Raw genomic sequence first — 26,413 nt, forward strand, 5'->3', positions numbered from 1 at the left:
ACCAATGCATGCAATGAGCTCAACGAAGGTTTGTTGGTGCAGATTTAGACAGAAGCAGTAGGCTAAATTATACTGAGTATGGGCATTATCCTGCTTTGAGAAGTTTCAAAGAAATCCTGCTTTGAATCCAAGCTGATCACATTTGACAACCACGCTTTAAGTCTCCATGGGGTCAGAGTTTGATTCCCTAAAGACTGATTTTGGGTGCTGTATTCCTTTTAAATACAGGACTAAAATGAAAGTCTGGGATTATCTCAGAACTCATTCAATCTCAGACGGATTTAGTCAAAATAGTTTCCCAAATTAAGAAATGATCATACATATTTACAAGTGACTTCAACAGCATTTAAGGTGATCATTTTGCATTTTGCTGTGGGACCATCTTAAACTGCCAGGGGCCTCTGGAGATCCCTGCACCCTATGTTGAGAACCTCTTCCCTATACAGTAAGAAGAAATGGACTGTCAGAGATACCCACGGAATTACTTGCAAACACACGCCTGTGGTTGCCGTCTATTAAATCCACTGGCGATGTGTGTTGGGCGCACAGAACACCCAGTCCCATCAAAACCTCCCAGAAACGCAGATTTTAATGCAACTTGTTGACGACTGCGTGATCTCCTGCGGAGCGGAGCTGATCGCTTCAGCACCGGGAAGCCCCCATGTCATCCCCGGCGGGGGCTTAATTGTTGCTGAAGAAAACTCACAATGAGCTGCATCAGATGGAGCTCCGCCGGCAACACGCTTTCTACACCTTCTACACATTCTGGCGCTTGAACTCTGGAAAAAGACATTTTTTGAAGCTGAACGTCATCATTTTGAGTCGCTTCAAGTTTTTCTGGAAACCTGAAACAACTTGTTTTACTGTGTTTGTATATCTGCAGACCGACACGCTCTACCTTTCAGATGAGATGTGAAGCAATCTCAGCAGCAACATCTACTGAAGCTGAAGCCGCCCGCTGCTTCCCTGTGTAACCAGGCTGTATGCTTGTTTGTACTGGACGTGTGTAAATGAGGGACAGCGCTGCTGGGATTCTCGGATCGCTTTTGTACTCCGCATCTCTTAAAGAAGAGTGGAGAGAAATTCGTCAAATGAGGAAAAAACATGGTAAGTTTTTACGATCTTTTCTTTTTTTAAATTATAAATAAATAAACACCATCTGTACGTGTTCGCTACCATTACGCACGGATCTGAGAGCGCAGTGGAGTGGAATTTAATAATTTACTTGCAAGAGCTGAACTATCGCAAACATTGCAGGTTCAAATAGGCTGTTATAGAGATCAAACAACAAGACAAAATCCCACACACAAGATGATGTCATACAATAGGCTATGAGAAGGTCACTAGATTCAATATACTAGTCCCTAAAGGGGAAGTAACAATAGCTTCATGGATTTAAACGTGTTAGGAAGTGCAAGACAGGAGGAAAAAAACAAGTCATAACCTGCATGAAGCCCCCAGTGTGTGTGTGATTTACAGGGTGAGTAAACAGCTGGAGGATGCAGGAATCACATTATGTTTTAAAAACCCAATATATACAATAATTTAACCATATTACCGTTATTTTATATTTAAAAAACGCTCATTTTACTTTATTGATTGCAGCTTAACGTAACTTTACAAATTGGTTCATTAGCTTTTCCTGATTTCTAAAATAATAATAATATGAATGTTACAGGGTCTTTTTGTTGAGTTAGTGTTTTGTTATAACTGTTTAATGGTTTTGCAGATGAGGAGCTTATATACAGCATATTTAATTTAATCATAAGGCTTGAATTCCCATATATGATTCTATACTACGCTGGTCTAGGAGAGAAGTCCCTGGTTGACTGGCCATGGTGCTGACATTATATTACAGTTGTTTTCTTCCAACCCAGCACAGTTGTGGCACATGCAGCTGAATCCATTAATCAAATATAGGGCAGGAGTAACATGGTGATATTGGTTATAGGTAATACGCCTTTTGGGCTTTTTGCGGGAGGCAATGAAAAACGTGTTGTAGCAATTTGGTATGCTTAAGGAGATGCAAGTGAGTATGCACATATTCATGTTCTAATTGGCCCTTTGTGGACAATAATCTTCATCATTTCTTTTTGCACCCTTCTGTCTGACCTTCTTCACTTTAAAGAAGGAATTCAATTTGAATAACATGAGAAGATGCTGCTTTTGCCATTAGTGGCTGCTGGTGAGGAGGAGCAGCCCAGGCATTAAGTCCATTTCAAGTTGGAAAAAATAGGCCTGTCCTCTGTGCTCTCAAGCTTTTCAGGAACCCATCTGAGGCTCTGTTCGCAGAGAGAGTGAGAGTGTTGCATTTTTTTTGCTTTAAGTAGCTGACTGATGTGAGAGATGCTCTGCAAAATGAAAGGGAATCACCATCACGATGCTCTGATGAAAAGTATCTCTGAGCACACAATGTACCTCCAGTCCGTCTGGACACTCACACAGGCAGTTTCCTCTCTCGCACTGACACTGTTTTCTCTCCCATCCTCTCTCCCCTCTCTCTCTCTCACACACACACACACACACACACACACACACACACACACACACACACACACACACACATATACACACATGCCTCTGCACATGCACCTTAACAATCAGGGTGTGACTAAAGACAGAAAATGTAAAATCAACTCCTATTCATATCATGCCATACCCTCTCCCTACTTAATAATAACACCGTATTAAAAATTGGAGACGTGTATGATACTGAAACATTACGATACTGTTGAATACATCATTTTCTTATATGATGATGGAGGAGTTTTCTCCTCTCATCTGGGGCATGAGAGGGCAGATCACAAAGAGGACTGGTTCGGAGCTCATTAAGCAAAGTCTAAAGTTTGGGTTTAATAATTAATGTAGGAAGAAGCAATTTATGCCTGATGGTTTCAAGAGTGCAGGGCATGATAATATAACAGTTCTCTCTAAGAAGAGGATATAAGTTTAAAAATCATATCCCCGTTGATTTGCTCTGTCACGTTCACTTGCCTGGAGTCATAATATTTTTACTCCTATAGGAAAAACTCCCACTATTGGGCATTCACACCTCTGGGGAGCAAATCACTGAGAGACAAAAACACACAACCTCACTTTAAAACTAACATGAACAGAAACCTACAAACACACACTGACATTATTTTGTGGGTTTACAGCAGGGCTAGGCAACCATTGGCACGTGGTGATTTATCCACTGGCACACTACAGCAATAAGTGAGCAAGAGAGCTTTTTGAAAATGTTAAAATGCCTCTCATCTTCATGCCAAATTACCTCTTTCACAGCCATTGGCAGATGTGTGGCCTGTTATTTTCGTTAGTTTGATTGATACATTTTTTTACCCACCCTTGCTGATGAACAGGATTGGTGTAAGGTTGGTAGAGTTATGATTTCAACTCAGATGTGCACGTTTTCATAAAGATAGTAGCCCTCTTGTGTAGCGCTTTCACATATACCTACAATGTTCTGATTATGGGAGGAACATGTTTTTTTAAATATGTTGCTATCCACGTTGCCTATATGGATGGAATAAAAGGAAGTATTCATTGGAGATTTAAATTTAGATGTGATGTCATGATTCAACTTAATTATTGTATGTTTGCTTGGGTCTGGCAATGCATGATGGGAGTTTAATGTGACTGGATGTATTTCACTTGCAGGACTGTGTTGAAACTAGAACAAGAAGCAGATGAGTTACAGCTTCATTCCACAATCTTAACATTTGTTACTTGTCCCGAAATGTCACTTTTTTCAGGAGACATAACACGGCAAACACAGTGAAACACTTGAGTTCATCACTACGTTGTTTGTTCTGCAGACTACTGTTTACAGAACTGTGCAGCATGTGAAGCTGAGCAGATGGTGGGGCAGCGACTGTGAAGGAGACTTTACGATTCGGCTGTAAAACACCTGACGCCTGACTACATATCTTTGTAATCACGTGCCAAGGAAATGTCAATATTACAATAAGGACCAGGAGGTACTGGAAGTGCAATGAGGAAGACGAGATGAACACTGACACCGTACTCATTAATTGGCCCAACTGCTGACATAAGAGAGTTAACTACCATCAGACAAATCTCAAAACTCAGTGAGAAGCTATCAGACAATGTGACAGCAGGACTCAGTGCACTCAGGACTCAGGACTCAGTGCAGCATTACTTACAGTTGCCACAACTATTAAAACTAAAACCAATGCGTTATTATGCCGTAGCAGCAATAACACACAAGGTAAATGGATGCACTTGGCAAGCTGTAGACCGTGCGCTCCGATGAAAGTAAGATAAAGTAAATATGCAAAGGGGTTGGGAAGCAGGGGCAACAAAAGCTGAAACTGAACAGTACTAGAAGAACAAGTGGAGGAAATTATCATCACATAACACCAATCATCAGTGGCATCCAGAGAACCGGTCACCGTCCTCAGATATCCAACTATAAGTCATAAAAACAGCAGCACCAAGGCCTAACGTGATCCTTAAAGATACAAAGACGGTAAAGAACACAAAGAAGAATGAAAAGGTGTCTTAATACTGGATAACATGAGGAAGGACAATCATGGGAATCCTCATTAAACATCTGGCCGATAACTTGCTTCTGCTTGACAAACTCTTGCCGGGCTTTCAATCAATAGAGACTAATTGAAAGTCTTGCTTACAGATATGAATTCATGTGATACAGATATACTGTATGTGTTCTTTGGTAATTACACCCCATAGTGATCTCACCATTTTTAGGGGAAAGTAATGCAACGAGCAATAAAGGAAGATGCATCTAACGCTGGAGGCGATGGTGAATTAGGGGAAGAGCTGCTGAAGATCTAAATGAACATGACCTGGATGGGGGTTCCTAATGAGCTGATTATTTGCATTATCAATAAAGGTTATTTCTAAAAAATGTCAGAAAATTTAGAACAATTTCAACCGTCATTTCTAAAAGCTTAAACGGGCTTCTTTAAAATGCTTGTTTTTTTATGACCAACAGTCCAAAAGTTACCACTGTGCTGAACACCAGGCTGAGGTTGGCTGATAATCACACATTGTGCACTGCAGCGAGGTGAAGTTTAGATCAATGAGCAGATTAGAATTTTGCTTTTGGAAACTAAATTCTGAGATTTTTGGCAAGAAAAGTGCAGTTGTAAGAAGAATGATTGAACTCTCCCATCTCAAAAATGACTCCTACTCCTAATATTTATTTTTATTATTTTTATTTATTCATCCAGTGTTAACCTTGTTTTAATGTTAACTTCCACATGCACTGATAAAGTCATTTGTTTGACTTTCACAAGTACAAGTTTCATAATATGAAGATACTCAAAATGGAAGTTACAGTGTTTTAAAGTGACGCTGGCTCAGCTGGATCTATACGGTACACTGGAAGATTTGCAAAGCCAGTCTCTATATTGTGTACGCTTCAGTTCTGTCATCAAATCCTCTTGTCACACTTTATGCTGCTGTGTTTTTTTCTTTACACTGGAATTAGAGGAATCCATTAGAGTTGACACAGTATCAGTGGTAATCCCATCGGATTTACAGGCAGGATTATTCACATGGGATTGGAGTCTGAGAAAGCAGTCTTTCACTCACAAAATAAACTGTCCCTCTCTCTCTTCTTCATCATTTTCTACACCATTGTTTCAGCACCGAGAAGACAATCTATTGCATTGTCTCAGGGAAATGTTAATCATGCTTTGTTTCTATTCTGGATGATCTTAACCTCTGTGAGGGACCTTTGTGATTTTGTCTTATTTGATCTAATTCGTTGTAGCATTCTTCAATTAATTTCCTTCCCCTACTCTTTTTATTTCCTTTCCTCACATTATCTCCCAGTCTTGTTTTCTCTCAATCATTTACAGTCAGGCTACCCATATGATTAGCACTGAATCCTAAGATTGGGCCCTCCAGATGAAAGTCGTAATTATAGATCATGACAATTTGGCAATTATGAAAATGATGTACTCCTCACTCTCACTGCAGCAGCAGTAGCAGCTGTGCCACTCAGGCCATTAGTGGTCAATGATTCAAGATTGACTATACTTGTTGAAAGATGCCTGTTTCCACTGCAGTGCTTAAAGCCAGTTATGGGAGGTATAGCTCTGTCTCCTTATCCAACAGCCTGTCATTTGTTGACTGAATCCTGTAGAGAGGAAAGAGGGAGAAGTGGAAAATACCACAAGGCAGTAAAATACAAAAATACACTATCTGTACTGTAGACGAAACAATCTACTATACAGTTTGTGGATTCACATGTTGTAATTACAGCAATTTAAGAGAATATTTCCTATAAAGCATTAGTATTATTCAAAACATTCCACTACTAATTATCTTTTGGATGCCACATGGAGATCATTGCTTTTGTGTGGGAGAATGCGTATTTATATTTTGCTGTAAAATATAATTTTTTTATAAATGCAGAATTTGATTTAACAATGATGCACCAAGACCTAAGACAAAGGGCCTCTTGCAAGAACCACTCACACCAACAAATTGGTGAAGTGGCGATTAAAGAGAATTTGTGGCATTCCCAAATGTTCTCGTCTAAGTATCCGGTATCATCATCTCACACACACTCAGTGCATCGTTCACCTCCTGAAGGCTGTAATATCATCCGTGTAATATCTCTGTGCCTGTGACCGCCGCTCTTATTAGTCATGGACTAATCATGTTAAATCATTGCCTTTTTATTTGTGTCACAGTACACAGCTCTGCTCTGATGACACGTCAATGACAGCTGCAGAGTTGTTTACATGTGACTGACCACTGAATTTGTTCTGTTTCAGTTTGCTGATTCACAAATCACATGAAATTCTTCTTTTTAATCTTTGGTGACATTTTTATGAGAGAAACTTGCCCACACACAAAGCGGAAGAGAACCGTATATGGCAATTTCAGGGGCGCGAATGATGAAGTCATTAGCACACAAACTATGGTCCTGTGTGCACTAAAAATATGTTGATAGTTGTGAAGAAGGTACAACGTTAAAACTTTGGAACAAAACACAATGAAGCTGTAATTAGGCTGCAATGAATTTAGTTGTTTGAATGTGTGCACCTGTGTTTTAAGTCAGGTTGAAATATTGCATTTGATATGCAATATTGAGCTCAGCCAATATGACGGGAGTTTATAATCACAGCAGGATTTTTGAAATTCGGTAGGACTCTGCATCGGGTCTTTTGTTAAACACATTAACATATAAGACCGAGGTTTCAAAGTCTAGAGTTATATTTCAGTCAATCCTCTGAAAACAAAGTTTAAAGCGCCCCTCCGTCATTTTTTAAAGTAGTTCCTTGTGTCAATTGACATGCCCCTTCCTTCTGTCAGAAACCTGATCAAAGTCAGAGTCAAGATGTCAGTTTCTCTTCTCTTTACTTACAAATTGGCTTCCACACAATTGCTCTGGGGATCTGCGATTCAATATGGATCCGTCCTGCTTAATTGACAATACAATCAATACGCCATCTCAGAGAAAGTTACAGCTGTCTGTGCAACACTTTCCAACTAGCCCTTAACCCTTACTGCCCATTTGCAGAAAATATTCAAAACTGGTTAACGTACAGCAAAACTCTCATTAATCCAGTATTAGAACAGCAATATCTTTCATTTTTTAAATTTAAATCAACTAAACCATTAACTCCTTTCCCAGAAAAGGACTGTAGTTTTTAATTAAACTCAACCTATTTTCACATCAGAAAGAAGCTTATTTGTATTGCACATTTCAAACACAAAATAATTTCAGAGAGAGAAAAACACTGGAAATCACAATGAAGAAAAACAATAGATAGTGCAGTTTCAGTGTGGTTACAGCGCATAAAGGCGTTTCAGTTACAGCAACCTGCACGCAATAATGTATCTCTGTATCTATAACTGTAATAATCATGACAATCAAAAATCCTAACAAGTGTACTTGAGCGCTGATTTTGCTTTCTAACATTTCTAAGTAATTAAATTCTCGCTTGAGAGCTTTGCATATATATGTAAAAGTACCTAATTACCTTCTGATGTCAGTAAAAGCTGGCTTACTGTTCAATGTTAATCCTTTAACAATACTCCAATTTAATTTAATGCCTGGAGCTATAACCATCATGTTTGGTGCACAAAAAGCAGAAGTGTGTGTCCTTGGCACAAACCATACAGTGGGTTGATAAGATTGTGCACGAGCTGCACAAGATCAAATCAACCCACATGTGAACGTCTCTGCTGAGAGCACTCGAAACTGGATCATCTGCTGCTGTTGCTACAGAACAATCTCTCACCGCTGCAGCTCATTTTCCTCACAACAGCACAGCGCTGCAGGGATCAAATCATGGTCCAATTTCGGTGTTCATGTTAACCCTCGGCCTTGTGAAGCATGATTTTTTTCTTGCACCGCCATGTTAATGACACTACTGTAAAAGGCCTGCCTCTTACCAAGTCTGACTTCGAAGGATCAGTGGAGTAATATTTTCTTTTATATCTGGAGACTATGAACAAAATCCCTGAAAACATCTCTCTTTGGTTTGTAGTATCTTTCAGCCTGGTGTCTTAAAACTTACATTCCCAAATACCGAAACTTCATTGTTGATCATGTTTCGAGGAAAAGGTATTTTCTGACGGATTCCTTTTTTTTTTTTTTGTATCACAAATATGTTCAAATCATAGTCCACAACAGTCCATGTAGGGAGGAGCTTGGGTAAAAAAAAAAAACAGGACTTTCACCCAGGAGACACTCTTGTGCGCGTGTGTCTGCTGGTTTTGGGGAATGTGATTACCTGCAAACTTGACTGTAATTTGCACCACTTAAGTACAATATCTACTCCTCCTGTTACAACATCTTGTGTCCCCATCTTGTAAAGAGGCGCTGTGTTGAACTAAAGTGCTGACATCTTTTTTATTTCACTTTATATTGGTTGGTTTCTTGTGTCTCACATTATAATCATGCTGTCATCTATACTCTATAATTATAATTTTCTTTATAATTAAACAGTACATTAGTAATTGATCCCCACGGCCATTAGTCAAACTAGTTTACAACATACCTGTGTAGGCTTTTATATTTAACTCAGGTTGTTGCTTATTTTCCCACTTCAGTATTTATCTCTTCCTTAAACTTTACTCCCTGTCTTCATGTGTTGCTCTTTTTGTAAGACAGTTTATACCTTGTTACTTTTAGTAACCATGCCTTGGTTTTTCATCTTTGTATCATCACTTTCTGTCATTCTGGGAAAACTAAACCTCTATTAGGCTTTAATGTTGTGCTCTTCAACGCTCTAGTCAAACATCTGCTGTTGCCTCCTGGATGGATCATTGTTTCTCAATCTCTGTTGTACCGCTACCACTTCACTTTCATAACTCATACACACTCAAACATAGAAGATAATCATAAATATGAATTCCAACTGCAGAGCTTCTTCACTTACACTCATCAAATGTAGTTATTTTGATATAGTTGTTCAAACGATATTCCCCTCATTATTCCCATGATCCATGTGTGGCATTAGGCATGGTAACTCCAAGTATTGTCCTTCAAACCATATTTAGGCTTTGGGACAAACTACTAAATAGTTTGAAAAAAAACATGGACAAATAAGGAAACAGACAGAGACTGCTGGAGTGGACCTTTTATGTTTAATGCAATTCAGTGTGAATATGTGTAATTCTGTGGCTCAGCAGTGATATTCACAAAACAACAATTTTACATTTGAGTCGGTAACACTTTATAATAAGGGGCCAGATAATGGCCTTAACTAACGCATGACTCATGCTGATTTAATGCAGGATGTATCATGAAGTGATCAAGTCACTATGACTTAATGTGATTAGTTCACATAGATACTCATTTAAAAAATTGATATGCGACCAAATATCATTTTAAATTCAGACCATTTGCTCAGCCTCTCTGAAAGCTGTTCTTGCAGGTCTTTGCTCTGTTTATGTCTGTTTATTTTTTTTAAGAAAGGAAAATGCACATTAATTAACATGATCATTTAAATGTGCCAGATTTAGTCATGCCAACTAATTTTCATCTGAAGTATTTGGCAGTTTGATGGTATTAAAAGAAAAGTATGTGTCTTCCTATTAAAATATCAGCAACTCTCAAAAGATTTCCCCAAAAGTGGTGGCTAAATCATTATGATTTTAGTTATGACATGTCTGTGGTTGCGACTAACGACTTGAAGTGATTCCCTTTGAAGTGATGTATTTTGGGTCAAATGTCCCTGATTTCAACTTAATTACCCCATGTAAACAGGATTAATATGGGGAGCTAATTACCACATTGGGATTAAGAAAAATGGTTGGTATTACCAGCGAACTGGTGATGCGTGAGTTGATCTGTCTTTAAGAGGGTTTGATTCATCGTGTTACTGGGCTAGTGTGCTAACTGTTTAAAAGGGTTTGTATTGTTCTGTGAACTGAGGACACATATTTGGGAGAGTATTTGAAAGGCATTTCATCTAGGTCCAAGTATCGTGGCTTCGGGCAGAATATACTTACGCTTACTTAGGCAGAGGCTGACAGAGTTAGCCCCGAAAACCGGTAGCTCCTGGGCCCCGGTTCTTGAGAACTGACTCGCCAGGCCTTTGCTTTGAGTGAATAAAAGAATCGTGTGGGTAATTAAGAGACAATAAGTCCAGTAATACGTGTGTTTTGTCGGCGTTCTAGCAGTGTTGAACACACGTTTAAATGTTGACTACTGTATCTTTTGTTTTGTTAAACCATACTCAGCACTAACAATGTTCTCATCACAAGCTCTTTTATCATCTCCCCAGATTTAAACCAGATCCTCATTTGTCCTGTCTGTTTCTCTCTCTCCTCCTAACACACACACATGCACACACACACACACACACACACACACACACACACACACACACACACACACACGCACTCACGCGCGCACACATACTGCCGGCTGTGACATAAACTCAGCATCAGCTCATCCCAGGCCCACTCTTAAAGAAGGGCCTCTCAGGTGTCCTAGATTTGCACCGGACTGTTCCACTTTCTAGGTCAAGAACACACAGTGAGGAGTGTATTACTGTGGAGTGATGATAATATAAAAAAAACACTGGTGGGAAGGTTGCCCGTGCAGTAGGAGGCGTTGATGTGTCGATAAAGTTTATTCTAGGCAGAAAAGATGTGGAATGTGCTTTTGAAACAGTTTTAACATGCTGCTGTGAAACCTGTTAATTAATGGGGGGGGGGCTTTCATTAACAAAAAAAAGAGGCTAAATTGTCCTGTTTTCAACAGTCTGTTCCCGTTCTATCGGTTTACAGAAGATCTGGGATTATCCTGCCCAGCCTCTATAATGAGTCCTGAGGTGTGTACGCAGAGGTGTGACTGTGTCGCTGGGTAACTTGAAATACTTCACACCCTCTCTGCAAATGTATTTGCCGGCACAGGAATCAGTCACCATAAATCAACATGAACCTGTGAAGCTCCTTTAGTGTCCTCCAGAGCGAGTTTCCTAAGGATTAATTGTGTGGTATTTTATGTTTGTCTATGCATACGTTTATGTGTGTGTGTGTGTGTGTGTGTGTGAAATGAGATTGCTGGAGGGTGGTGCAGATGCTGCATGCATGTGGAATTGTACATGTGGAAGTTTATGGACATGTGCAGCCCCCGCAGCTTTAACAAAACACCTACTCTCTACGCTCCCAGGCAGCTGCAAACAACGGAGACAAGATAAGCCATTGAGCCCTCCAGAAATAATAAGATTACATTTGCTGCTTCCTGAATTGCAGCGCGACATGCCAGCATGTTGCAATTCATGCATGCTAGCCATTGATGAAATGTGTTTCTGTTATTCTGCATAGCATACTGGAATGGCTGATGTTTTTTTAATTTGATTTTATGTTTTGATTGTATGCACTTTAACCTTTAGGCTGCACTTTGATATATATCACTTCTGAAGTCATGTTGACTGCTCAAATATTCCTACTAATCTATATTTTATCATTTTATTTTCCCACAGATGATGCAGCTCAGCTCCATAATTCAGTACCTGCATTGTTCTGAGCAAACGGCATTGCAAATATGTATTACTTTTGCTAATTTAAACAACAGATGGATGTTTTCAATCAACCCACAGCGTATAATTAGACAGTGAATGTAGATGGTGTGTGGCTTTAAGGGTTGTGCCATAAGGAATTATGGAACAGAATCATCTCCTTTCCTTTCATGAAGGATGCCATGTTCCCTATGGTGAAGGAGATACGCAAGGAAGCTTTCCTTAACATTTAGAGAATTCAATCAGCTCTTATCATGGCTGCCCCTTTGTAAGGAACCTTCCTGAGCCAAAAAGACTATTCAACCGCAGCTCAAAATTATAGGCCACCTGTGAGTAGCCTGAGAGGCTTAAAAAAATTTCAAAGCAATGACACCAATGACAGAATAAAAAAAAAATAAAAATGTATTTGACCTTTATTTGTCAGGATAATCCCATTGAGCTTTTAAATCTCTTTTGCAAGGGATGCTGGTCAATATGGCAACCAGATAAAAACACAACAAACCGCAAATAGCATCAATCAAATAATGATCATGTAAGGGCATGTTCAGAGCACAAATGATCCTTAATCCTAATTTAAAAATCCTGCATGTGTATTAAATTTACTAGTTTAAAATGTCTCTGTAGCTCAAGACGCTGCTCCAAAACCTTAAAAAAAAATGTTTTCACCAAAAGGTTACAAAGAATGACGAACATCATTTTTCGGTTGGAAGCTGATCTGACAAAAGAAAAATGGTTTAAAACATGATTCATTGTAGAGCTCCAATAGTCTGCTCCCATGACTCCTTCCATCATCAATCCCCAACCTCCCTATCTATGTAAACTTCCTCCCCCCACGACCCACACACACACATACACATGCACACAGAGCACATCCTTGCTCACCTACCGTTTAGTACAAGCTTGAGTAAACACCAGACATTAGCTGACAGAGGAGGTAGCTCTACCTCCTCTGAGCTAACTCAATTAGCCTATCTCCAGTGGGGCCATGCGGTGTTTGCAGGCCTGCTGGGTTCAGAGGGTACCACTGTTTCTCCCAGACCAACAAACAGGCTGCCACACACGCTGAAGCATCTGCTTGGATTCGGCCCAAGCCTGAAAGGATTGAATTGGATTTGTAGTGAATGGATGTGTGATGCAATGAGACCCACTTCTGTCCTTCGTCAGACCTACATCAACAAGTTAAACGTTTTCTGTGCTTGTTATTATTGTGATCTTACTTCATTATAACCACTTTTTTATTTTTTCTTGAGTGATGTTAAATCTCACCCCATTGGGCTGAGCGATGCCTCCTTGTATTAGATCTTCAATTTTAAAGCCAGATGTAGAACATATATTTCACACAAACAGTCAGACCAATTTAGGCGAGGCCTGTTCTTGATTGAAAATCTTTTTCCTCTCATCCATTCATTATGAACCTCATTACCTCATTGTGCTGTAAACCAGGCCCTTAGGAGATAAGCCTTAGCCTTGACTTGTTGGATGTGTAAACAGATAAGCTATTCAGCCATCTATCAAACATGCTACTGTAGAGACAACTTAATGAATAAGTCGATGATGTCCACGACAATCTTCTTACTTAGCTCACTGTGTGGTGCGACAACATATGACTGAACATTATTGCCAAACACTCCAACCTCTTCTCCACTGATGCAGTGAAGTGACACTGTAAGGTTGCCATGCTGTGTAATGCGTCACCCATCAGTAGTTACATCTCTAACATATCTGCACTTGAAGTTTTCTTCTCTTGGAATCTCCACAAAACACGATATAACAAGTTTTAAAGGGGCACTCCACGGATTTTACACATGAAGTTCAGTTTACTTATCACGAGGAGTACTCACTGGGCAACCTCCAATTCTAAGAAGTGAAGTAAATGTGGTAGTGCCTTAAACTTGGATTTGTTCTAATGGCCACCAGGGAATGACTCCACTGGTTGCAATAATAGGTCTGATTGTATAGAAGTATGACTCTACTTCTCACTTGATTTATTACCTCAGTATAACATTGTGAAGATGAGTTCATGGTCTCAATTGCTAGTTTCTAGTCTTCAATACAGTATGATGTTCATTTAGTAAATTATGCTCTGATTTAGTAAAAATTGACGATAAAGCTTTAGGGCGGGGCTATCTATACTACCACGGTGTTGTCACGGCTAGGAATTGTCCGTGTTTTCGTTTTACAACTTTAAACCTTTCACGGAGTGTTTTCAGAGGCTTCAAAACTGCAGTCCACAAACCAATGGATGTTGTCCCGGCATCTATGTCCACTTATTATAAACAGGCTATGGGTGTACAATACAGCCTGTGAAAACAGTTGTATAATGTATTTTAAAATCTGAGGAAATAACGTAGAGGCTTCCATTGTGATGTCACCAGGGTCATCTCCCTTTTGGCTTCAAATGTATAAATACTAGGGGCTTAAGGTCAGGACATCGTGGCCTGTACTGCTTTGCTGTTGACTATTGATTTTTAAATGTTTTTCTTGCAAGCACCCCCGCCTTGCACACTAAATTGGAGCTGTGGTACTTTAACTTCGATCTGGTTCTCAGGAAAAAAATAGCACAAAAGATTCATGTCTTTAAGACCAAAATCAAACAGACACCTTTGCTATGTCATTTACTGGATTAATGTGATTAGTTTACAGCCCTTGACATCTTTGTATAAAAAAAGGTAAATTAAAGAGAGATGGAGGTGTCATGGAGAAGAAAAACAACTAATATACTGTATACTCTCAATTTAGCATATGTTATTGCCTTCGTGCCATTAGTCTTGTCTTGCAGGTACCCACCACACTCTCACTATGGATTAGGTTACATATAGTTTTATTTCAATGGTGGACTGAGATATGTGGACGGCATTTGTCAATGGGCTACAAAGGAAATGGCTCGGGGATAAAAACAGAGTGGTAAATGAGTGGTATTGTTCAGGCACTTATTTGTTTTTGGGAACCTCAGCCTAATTATAATAGGTTACCAATAATAACCATATGCAATGCAAATAACAAACTGTAAACATAAGTTAACTGCTCTTTCAACGTACATAGCTTGAAGGGACTTGATCCTCGATAACAACATCCTTTGCGTTTAAATTGTTGTGCATGAGAAGAACAAGGCATTTGACCTGGTTATTGGACGTGTTTACAGAGCAGTGCAGGACTGATGCACATGGTTTAGGATACAGCAGTGGATACTCACGGACGCTGTACGACAGTACAACCAGTACACTCTAACGATTAAGAGCTATGATTGTTTTAAAATTCATAAAAGCTGAACTGCAGATCAGCAGTTAGACCATCACTCATTGTCGATGTTGAGCACGTGTTTCTCTGGGTGGGTACCATCAGCACTCTGTGCCCTTTTCTTAGCTGTTAAACAGTATGTACGGGTCTTTGATGGAGGGCAGCCAGTCGACCAACCTCGCGGCCATTTGAATGTCATGGTGCTGGACAAAGCAGAGTCAAAACATATGCATGTTTACTGGATATACTGTTATATATCCAGTATATACATCTGTTGGTTTTCTATCAGCTCAAATCACCACTGTGTCAAAGAAGAGCTTTAAAGAGCTGCTAGAATGGCTGAAGACTCTTAGTCTTGTTAACTTTGGAAATTTAAAACCAAGCCATATCCCATGATATATATCTAGTATACTGGGATCACACGCATTCGTTTCTGCACTAAGCATATTTATTTCAAATCATTTAACCCAGTAAATGGAAGTTATTTTCATGTGTGACCCATAAAGGGAGCATTTATTTTCCTTTAATGACCCTCAAGAATCATCGTCATTAGAAGCAAACATTGCACATTAAAAACAAAAGCCTCCTAACTAAGTTTGTTTTGTAAAAATGTCCTTGCCCACCCGAGAGTCTGTCAATGAATGTGCTAAACGGAGGCTGTTCTCATCCACTATTTAATAAGCATATTTATTGTCACAGCCGAGGCACAGTAATCCCACTCTAGAGCCCAGCTGCCAATCAACACTTTGTTAATGGAGGTGATTTGCAGAGTTGTATCAGGAACAGGAACAGAAATCAGTGTTGACACTCTTAATGTGCCGGCAGAATGTTGCGTGGACCGTGAAATAGCAAACACTTGTAATTACTGTGACAAATACCTGCACTTCATAGCTTGTTGATGTGTGAAATACAAAATAGTCATGAGAAAATAATTAACAGCCATACAAATGTTTTTCCAATATAATTGTGTATATTTTTCTCGCCAACCCAATCCTTTTTTAGTTGTACAAAATCAGTTTAGTAAAGCATTCACCATTCGTCACAAAATTCACTAAGGTTTATATTTTGGTAAAGTCTCGGCAGTATTTACTCAGTGGGTTAATTAAGATATTGCCACTATGTATTTTTTTACTATTTCCTCTGAATTTTAAGTGATCTGTATCCATGCTGCCGCTCTTAAATAATAAATTAAAGCAACGTATAGATGGAAAGCTGGAGGGAGGAATTGCCTTATGTCAGTGGTTCTCAAACTTTTTCTGTCATGCCCCACTTTGGAGGAAGAAAAATGTTCATGCCCCACCACCCCAAAAATTGGAACAAAATGGTCCATGTTGAACTTTTATTGAAATAACAACATTTTGTGACTCCTCCATCTGTGCTTTTTCAAATAATAGAAAAAAGAAAATTGCAATCATTTTCAAGTAAACCAGATTGCTCCATCAGACAAAAACAAATACAATGTGCAATCACTTTGTTAGAACAATGCAAATAAAGTTCAATCTGTGCAAAAAATAACTAATATTTGGCAGAAAATAGCTTATTGTGGCTGCAATTAACCTGTTTTGCACTGAATATCTTTCTAAGATAATAACAATAAACTGCAACCTGTGAAAAACTAAACAAACAAGTTCAAATATTTGGCAATAAAGAGCTTTACTGAGTTTTACACTGCATATCTTTTCAAAACAACAATAACGTGCAACCTGTGCAAAACTAAATAAAATGAGTGCAGATATGTGTGACCCATATAACTCACACATACCAGGAGCATTTTATTTTAAATATGAGCTTTAAAATGTAGCATTCTAAAAGTAAAATAATAGCTGTGATAATAATAATAGCTGCATGTGGGACTGTTTGGACTGTTAGTACACTGGCTGCGGTCATCACAGTGAACAGTGTCTGGCAGTGTGATGAGAGGCCATGTGAGTACTTTATCTCCTTGGAGCAGAGGCTGCATTTAGCATACCCTGCCTTATCAATGTATTTAAAATACTGTGACAGCAGGAAGCTGTACTCACGTCTGTTTAGACCTCCACCTTTATCCAGGCCCAGCTCCTTCACAGCTCAGCCCTGCGTCAAGCTGCGCTACACAAACAGCCTCCTCTCCCTGAAGCTCTTTGACCTCATCATCTCATCAGTATCTCGGCCTCATGTTTCAAGTTATTATCACCGCGAAATCATCTCATTCTACTTTGAGTTAAAACAAACAACCTGCAACCTGATGCGCCGGTGTTCCGGTTTAACGTTAATGAGTGACCGCGTGAACTGAACCGGAACACGGGGGGGGCTGCATGTTTCATCACGTTACGTTTTTTCCTCCTAAATCGTGATAATGACGAACGTTAACAGTCCACGAAGTTCCGCATGCAGTGGACGTTAACTTAACCCAGCAAGTCTGAACGGTAACGGGACATAACGTAACTTAAACTGTAACGGAGGGGAAAACGCTGTAGACATCTTAACGCTGATTGGCCAAGACTCGACACATCAGAGATGTTTTGTTGTGAAGATCACGACATCACCTTTTCTCCTCGTCTCACTCCAATCTGAGAAACGCTGGCTGGCCAGTTGACCCCCCCCCAAAAAAAACCTCTATGGATCTACACGATTCACGTGGATGATATATTTTGATTCAAAACGGCGAATTTCGCCGAAAACCGACAAGTTTTCTGGTATGAATAAAGTTCTTGAAAAAAAAAAATTCTGCATTTCCCCCTGCGCCCCACCTGCAATACCTCCGCGCCCCACTAGAGGGGCGCGCCCCACAGTTTGAGAACCACTGCCTTATGTGGTGATTAACAGTCCTCATCCCCACTGGGACACATTTCCACAGTTCAGTTCTTACTGTATCTCTTTCATCGTACTTCAAAGGGAGTCAGCTCCCCAACCTGTGATCATCTTCTGTTACCTGGAGGCAACATAGTCAGTGTCTCTTTGTGTTTCTGAGCACCAATAACAGCAAATGTGAAGCAAGCTGAGTTTACATGTCAGGAGTCAAAACGTCTATCTGTGTTCATCTACATGAGAGAAAAACGTCGAATGAGCTTTGTGTGAGCTTTAGACAAAAATGTATTTTATGAAATTATCTAATTAAAATTTAATTAAATAATTTTGTCTGTTGTCTCTTTTTAAATATTTATATTATAATATGCACAATATTTTATATATTTGCAGTCAATCCAAAACCACTAGGCAACCAGAACGCCCCATAATTGTACTGTGAACTATTACATTAGGAAAAGCAGTTGCTATGTCAGAAAATACTAATTTACACCATGATTTGAAATTATATTATTAGTATTATTTGCTTTAATGTTTAGAATTGATGTACATTTGAGACCTTTGTAAAGCCCAGCTGTCGTGATTAGTCTAGTATTAATAGCAAAGCAAACTGGTTATGACTTGACTGGTTAACTTTTGGTGAAATGTTTTATATTTACCTAACCTGGAGATTTCAGTCTTACAACAAATGTAATAAATCAACACAACTGCTGGAGATGTGGGTGTTAAGTCCGTGTATCAAGTCATAATGTTCCATTTAGAGGTTGAGTTTATTGCCCCTTGTGTGTGGGCTTTCTCATGTGGGAGGTTTGTTTGTGTATTCATGTGTTCAGTATGAGGGAGGGGATGATGCTAAAGTTGAATATAACTAATCTTCTTTCATATTTCTCACTTTCCTTTGTCTCCCCTAGGTTGAACATGCTGCAGAGGATGCTTCATGACAAAACTTTTGCTATGTTGTATGGACGCTACAACTGGCATTTCTTACACCGGGAACCTGAAAAAGAACAGAGCGAACCTTGTATATCTGTTGTCACATCTTCCTACACGCTGCTCCCCGCTTAGCTTCACTGAAAAGGAGGAGCCCATTAAAGTATTTAATAGAAAGTTTAGTCAGAAGGTGCTGTTGCTAGCTGGCTGCTGGTTGGAGATGAGATAAGAGCACTGGGAAGAGAGAAAAAGAGTGCCTGTCTGAATACCAATTAGGATTCGTCTCTCTTGCAGCTACACCAGTAAGAGAAATCAATATTAGAGAGGCGAAATGGACAAATTAGCCGGCTTCAATTACAGGAACATTAGCTGTGGATGGAATTGGATGTTTGCTGAAGGTTGATATGAAATTAAGGTGTAAATATGAAACACGCTTCTGCATTTGCTACTGACAAAACCAACAGTGCTACGCCACTGTACAGCCTGTTCAGTGCCATGCCTGAACTGACGTGGTGAGGCTGGTTTAAACCCGGGAGAAAGGTTTAAAAGGAGCAGAGGCGACATGGAGCTTGATAATAGTTCTCTGGACTACTTTACCAGCAACTACACAGAGACACCCTACACTACACCTCCACCCTGGAGCGAGGCCACGCTACTCGGCTTCCAGATCTCCCTGTCTGCACTACTAGCTGTCGTCACCCTGGCTACCGTGCTCTCAAACGCCTTCGTCATCGCCACCATCTTTCTAACCAGGAAGCTCCACACACCGGCCAACTTCCTGATCGGCTCCCTCGCCGTCACCGACCTGCTGGTGTCTATTTTAGTCATGCCGATCAGCATCGTCTACACTGTCAGCAAGACCTGGTCGCTGGGGCAGATTGTTTGTGACATCTGGCTGTCGTCTGACATCACCTTCTGCACGGCCTCTATCTTGCACCTGTGTGTGATCGCATTGGACCGCTACTGGGCCATCACAGATGCGCTGGGGTACACAAAACGCCGCACCATGCGCCGGGCGGCGATCATGGTTGGGGTGGTGTGGGTGATCTCCATATCGATTTCCATGCCTCCACTTTTCTGGCGGCAGGCCAAAGCCCACGAGGAGCTGACAGAGTGCATGGTGAATACAGATCAGATCTCCTACACCCTATACTCCACCTTTGGCGCCTTCTACGTCCCCACAGTGCTTCTCATCATCCTCTACGGACGGATCTATGTTGCCGCCCGCTCCCGCATCTTTAAGACGCCATCGTGCTCGGGGAAACGTTTCACCACAGCGCAGCTCATTCAGACATCTGCGGCCTCCTCTCTCTGTTCTCTTAATTCTGCCTCCAACCAGGAAGCACACCTACACTCTCTCAATGCGGGAGGTGGGGGAGGAGGAGGGGCAGGATCGCCTCTGTTCATGAATAGTGTGAAAGTGAAGCTGGCAGACAGCGTGTTGGAGAGGAAACGTCTGTGTGCGGCTCGGGAGAGGAAAGCGACCAAGACACTGGGCATCATCCTGGGCGCTTTCATCGTCTGTTGGCTCCCGTTCTTTGTGGGCACGCTCGTCATGGCCATATGTAAAGAGTGCTGGTTTGATCCTGTGCTTTTTGATATATTTACCTGGCTGGGATACCTGAACTCCCTCATCAATCCTGTTATCTACACCGTATTCAACGATGAGTTCAAACTGGCTTTCCAAAAACTCATCAAATTCAGACGGTTCATCTGAAAAAAAAACTTATTAAAACTCTCTTGGAAAACAGCAAGCGAAAAAGAGCAAACTACATGCGGACTAGATGATAATGATAACGGAAGTACTGACACTTAAATGTCCCATCTTGTGAACACATGCTAATTGTGATCTATTTTTGTTTTTATATCAAACAGCTCTGTGCCATAGCTCTTTAGATAGCATATCCTTAGATTTATGCATGCATGCTAAAAAAGAGAAAATCTTGAGCCCGAAGAATTGTGTAACTCATCTTAAAAATACATAGAAAGAAGATTTGAGGTCTATTTCATGTCACAGGGACACAAAAGCAGATGTAACAGTATGGAAAGAGCAAACTAAGAGAGACTGGATTTAATCCAGCGCAAATGAAAAGCCATGAAATACATGTCGTCTTAATCTTTGTGTCATTCTGTATGCTGCTGCTTCCATATAATGTGTCTGTGGTACAGCAAAATACTTAGAAAGACTGCAAAACTATTGAGATTCAGTATGTGTCGCAATATATGCAATTATATTTGAAAGTGGTGTGCTATACGTTTGTATTTGTGTGTGTGTGTGTGTGTGTATGTGTAAAGTACAGTTACTTTACCGTAATATATGCGTGTTTGAGGAAGGCAGGATTGTCAAGTGTTTGACATTCATACATGCTCTTCTCTAGCGAGGCTCGTTTCGTCGTTGCAGAGACAGAAATGGAAACGGCATATTCACTCTGCCTCTGAATTTTAAGTAACAGCCAACACCATAGCAACAAATACACCCTTTCAAAAACGTTATGAAATGATACGCTCGAGCGAAAGGGACAAGGTAGGAGAGAATGATAAGAGTCACGGCTACGGAGGGCAATTTGAGACACATATTGAGTGATTTAACGTGTTTGTTTTGTAAATGCTTGTTTTTCAGTTATGTGAAAGAAGGTCATTGGAAGGGAAGCTGATTCACTGGTGTTAAAAATGACAATGACAAAGAAGGACCTGGCTAATGTCAGTGTTTTTATTACTGTCTACGTAAAGCTGCTATTTTTTGGGGGCTTACGGGATGCAAAAAAAATGTCTATGAGAGATGGAACTCAAAGTTTAAAGATAATAATAATAATAATTTGATAAAGAAACGTAAGATTTGATGAACAACTGATGAGCAACTAAATATCCACGGTCACAATTTGAATCAACTCAGCAACTCTTAGCCATAGTAACAGTAGTAATAATACGGTGTTGGCCTTGACCTTATACAATGTTTGAAGCTGATGTCTGTCTTGATGGTGAACAACAAGCAACCAAGCTTAGAAAACTGATCCGTACCACCGTGTCACGATTGACACACTGCTATAGGGCACATATTAAATGACTTAAAAATAATATATATATATCAAGACAAGATGAGAAACCACGTGGTGGGTTATTCGCTGCATGTTTCTTTTAAGATGTTATCTTAACATGAAAGCTGTGGTTAACTTTTTACGTGTGACGAGCAAAGAGAAATTCCATCAAATTAAGTAATTTCAAACAATACTTTGAAACAATAAAGAAGTGCTGAGTGAATTTAAGAAATGAATAAGTTTAAGGCAGACACATTAAAGAGAGCATACACAAGCTCAGCTTAGAAACAAAAGATCTCATTGGTGATGAGTGTAAAAAAAACATGTAACTTGAATTGCTATACATTTACTGCAGGTCAATTTAATCATTCATCTGTGGAGAATATGTTTCATCAATAATGTACACACTAGATCTTAAAGTCCAGACTTTAAATGTAAAAAGAGGAGACAAAGCAGGAGTCAAAGGGTTGAAGTTGGATGATCTCCATGTTTGTCCACTGGAGTGGTCACAGTTCAGTGTGTGTGTGTGCCAGCTGCCTCAGATATCCTGCAGGCATCAGTTCAAGAGGCTGGTGGCGGGAATATGAGTCAAAATGAATACGATGAATCTTTATTCAGGCCGGTAAGATGCAGAAACGAGGAAATCACTGAAAAGACATGCAAACAATTTAGTTTGGGTAAGAGATGCGTCTTTGCTAATGACTCAGTCCACAGACGCACATCAGACCGGAGTGAACCATCACCAACTCTGGAGCAAGAACATTAGTGACCCAATGGACCTCCACTTGTTTCTGCCATCAATTCTTAATGTCTGTGTATATTTATATATATACATACATCTCTGTGATACCATGACTCTCTCCACTGGTCTGAAAATTACAGATGGATGAACCAGTGGAGTGGACAGTCTTTCAGATAGTCAGTGCTGGATCAGATTTAATTCAGTTCACATGAAATAGAACTGAAGACCACCTCAGAAACTCACAATAAATGTATTATTAATGTGCAATTTGTTTGTTTCCATATCCAAAGAGAACTGTGGTCTTAACATGTATCGGCTGTATTGTCATGAAATCTGCTACGTACGTTCATGTCCCTCTCAGGATGAATCATCATAACCTTGGTGATCCCATAACTTTTCATCTAGTACCATAATCATTCAAATTGAACATTTCTTAAACCTTGGGGACCAAATACCTGCTAAACTAATGACATGTTCTACTTGTGAAGTTTAATTAGCAGTGACACAGCATAACATAATGCATCATTCCTTAAAACTAAATGGTAGTCAAATGTTGATGTATCTGTATGCTGCTAAAACAGTAGACTATGAGTTTTTCAATCAGGAGAGACAAGTTAGATAAAGAGAAGGTAATTGTGTAATATTAATAACAGATGACATGCAATGATAAAGTCTTGACAGAGCCTTTGGCGCTTGGACTCTACAGCGAGATTTGTAATCGAGGGGCGTCTGCCCTGATCATCCCCTCCAGTGTCTGGACTCCATGGGGAGATTTATCTTGCAACGTGCAGCTCTTCAAATAGCATTGCTTTATCACCTCCAGCCACCGCTCATGAGGCTGATAGAATAGTGAGTTGATGAATCTGACAAAACCGGGCAGAGATGGGGAGGTGGAAGGGCGAGTAAAAGCAATATTAACGTACTAAAGGTAAAGTTATAATCATATTTTAAAAAGAGACGGCAGCAAGATGATTGGCTAACTGTGTAAATGTGTCGCTGTGCTATTGGATAGAAGAGACCAGCTGGTCATAACTGCTGATATTGAAAGGCCCAAACAATGACAGCAAGGAAATTATGAGTTAGCATGTGTGAGAGGAGTGAATAGCAGATATATGAGGGATAAACTACAGGCCTACGCATGCAAAAGAATAGTCCTCCTGACTGAACTTACGCTAGAGTTTAGTTAGTTTTGTAGTAGTATTTTACTGATTCAGGATACATTTGGGACTAACTTTACTGTTATTTGTATAAGTTAAGTTCTAAAAGGTCATCTCCACATTGGATGTCAAAGTGTAATGTGTCCTTAATGTCATTTTTAGGATCAATTGTAATTTAATGTATTAAATTAGCTTTGTTCGAATCTGTCACTCAGATGGCTGCTCAGTAGGACAGAAGTAAAAAGGGCGATGAAATGCATTCTTACTTTTCCTTTGAACATATACTGTAGCTACAGCTTTGAATAAATAATGAATTGTCATGGGAGCTAATGGCTAACGTGACCAAAGTAATTACAATGTGAATATGCAAAGCTCTGTAAAGAGAGGCCACACCACCCTCTCAGTGTGATAAAATGAATGCTCTCTCTGATTTTAAAGGTGGGTCACATTTAAAAATGTGAGACCAATACAACCTAATTATTCAGGATACAGTGCTAAAGATACCACAATTAGCCCATCAGCTGTGGATTTATGCCTTTGGGAATCACTGAGGTGAGCAAATGTGTCTGAACTAATTAGCATGCAGTGAAGAAACTGAAACAAATAAAGGAATATCTGCAAAAAGACATAAAAGAAGCGTCCTGACAGCTGAGTTGGTTAAGTAAAGGAATTGCAACATCTTGGGTTCAAATCGGGCGTCATGTGTCTTCCTCCATTGTGTATTCTCAAATAAAGGCTAAAATGCCTTTATTTGAAATGAGGAGATGGCTTCAGATAGAGTCAGGCTGTCTTGAACATTGAAACCAAAAGGTCAGGATGCACTTAACCTCATGGGATTGTCTGTCACTTCTCAATCAATTCTCCACTAAACCAAAGTAGTCCAACAGCCACTGGGAACCAAGTCAGGCCAAAGGCTTATAAGGTGCCACTTCAACATATACATCCCATTACCAGGTGAAAAGATCAAGACACAACAGCCACAACAACTCAATATCAGCTGCTTTTAAATAAAATGAATTCCAATCGGGTTTGTTTATGTGCTGATATTCATGAATGATTGTTGCACCTCAGTCACACCTCACCTGTGTAGTTGAAGAAATACAGATCACCAATGTCAAAATGGCAGTTGTGCCATATATGCATATTATTAACATATTATTTAAAATATCAAGTTGAGCCGAATGAGAACTAACACAAAGTATGGATCTAATATATCGGGTTTTTTTTCAAAGTTTAAGTTATCGTTAACCTGACTATCAAAAGCTCAAATATCAACATCCTGTGAGAAACACACTGTCAAACGTTCCTTTCTTAGTTTTTCTGTCTCTGAAAAAGAGCTAGAGAGAGAGGACACAGTAAATAAATTATGCGATCGTTCTCAACCTGAGACGGAGCGTGCTGTCCACGATGGGTTCACGTTTTGATTAACAAGCACATATGCAATCTGACAAGCTTCTATCCACTTACACACTTACACGGTCACTTATACTGCACTCTGTCCGTGCATCTGAAACGCATGCATATTCAGTGTGGTCTATATTCTACCTATGTATACACATCCACACTCACTCACCAACACACCTTTGCTAACTCAACATACATGATCACAATCATGGGAAATACATTATTTAAAAGGGACAGAGGAATATTTAACATTTCCTGTCATACGTACTGTTAAGGCACAACAGCAAACATCATGAAGTAGCAATGGGAAAAACATGCTGCCTCCATTCAAGTTGGAATGGAATTAATTATACAACACCGATACTACTGCAAGAGAAAAAAAGATCTTCTTTCATCAAGAAATGGTAACAAAATTTGACTCCAAGCAGACAATGAACGAGACTTACTGAAGGCGTCATGATCAGTGTCCCCTGTGTATACTCTTACCTTTTTTTAGTTGTATTCAAAATACTAATGAATAAGTAATGCTGATAGATTGTTTGAAAGATTACTTTGTTCTTCCCACTCTCTCCATTGTGTGTTCATACATTTCTTTACACCCAGTTTTTTCAACACAAACTGATAATTCATAATTTATGTATGGAGCCAGAGCAGCAAGGGGCCATAAAAAACATTTGTTTAAAACATACATGAGCACCAGACAAGGTTGAATAGACGTCGGTCATATGTCATCTTAACATCTACAACATGAAGGTGGGATGTAACATGAAGGTGGGACCTTTATGCCAGCTGTCCAACTTACAACCATGACTGAGACTTGGATCTTGACAGGATGGTGAGGCAGGATATACTGTAGGAAAGAGTTAAAATCATGGAGTGTGGGGAAAGCACTGAGTTTCTGCTGATTCCACCAGAAGTTACACATTGGACTGAATGTAAACCAAGTAAGCAGAGCTTGGTTGGCAGGCTGAAGACTACCCATGATAAATAGCTGCAGGGGCAGAATTCAGAAGTGAGTAAACAGGTGTACAAAACGAGCATGTCTCAAACCGCCTCTCTCTAGTTACCTTCCAGCGTTGCAGAACTCACTCTTACCAGATTTCACTGGGAAATGTTATCGGTTGTTTGGACGTCTGAAAA

At 39.8% G+C, this 26,413-nt stretch overlaps 1 protein-coding gene across 1 annotated transcript; it reads left to right on the forward strand.

The window, feature by feature from the left end:
* The first annotated feature begins 520 nt into the window (after window positions 1–520).
* Window positions 521–21,488, forward strand: htr1d (5-hydroxytryptamine (serotonin) receptor 1D, G protein-coupled). Its single transcript, XM_031847821.1, has 2 exons — window positions 521–1,107; window positions 18,917–21,488. Exon 2 carries the CDS (start codon window positions 19,498–19,500, stop codon window positions 20,650–20,652), a length of 1,155 nt encoding a protein of 384 aa, XP_031703681.1. The 5' UTR covers window positions 521–1,107; window positions 18,917–19,497; the 3' UTR covers window positions 20,653–21,488.
* Window positions 21,489–26,413: the final 4,925 nt, after the last annotated feature.

The sequence above is a fragment of the Anarrhichthys ocellatus genome, unplaced genomic scaffold (assembly GCF_004355925.1).
Source record: "Anarrhichthys ocellatus isolate YVR2014 unplaced genomic scaffold, GSC_Weel_1.0 scaffold7, whole genome shotgun sequence".
In the NCBI taxonomy this organism is placed as follows: Eukaryota; Metazoa; Chordata; class Actinopteri; order Perciformes; family Anarhichadidae; genus Anarrhichthys; species Anarrhichthys ocellatus.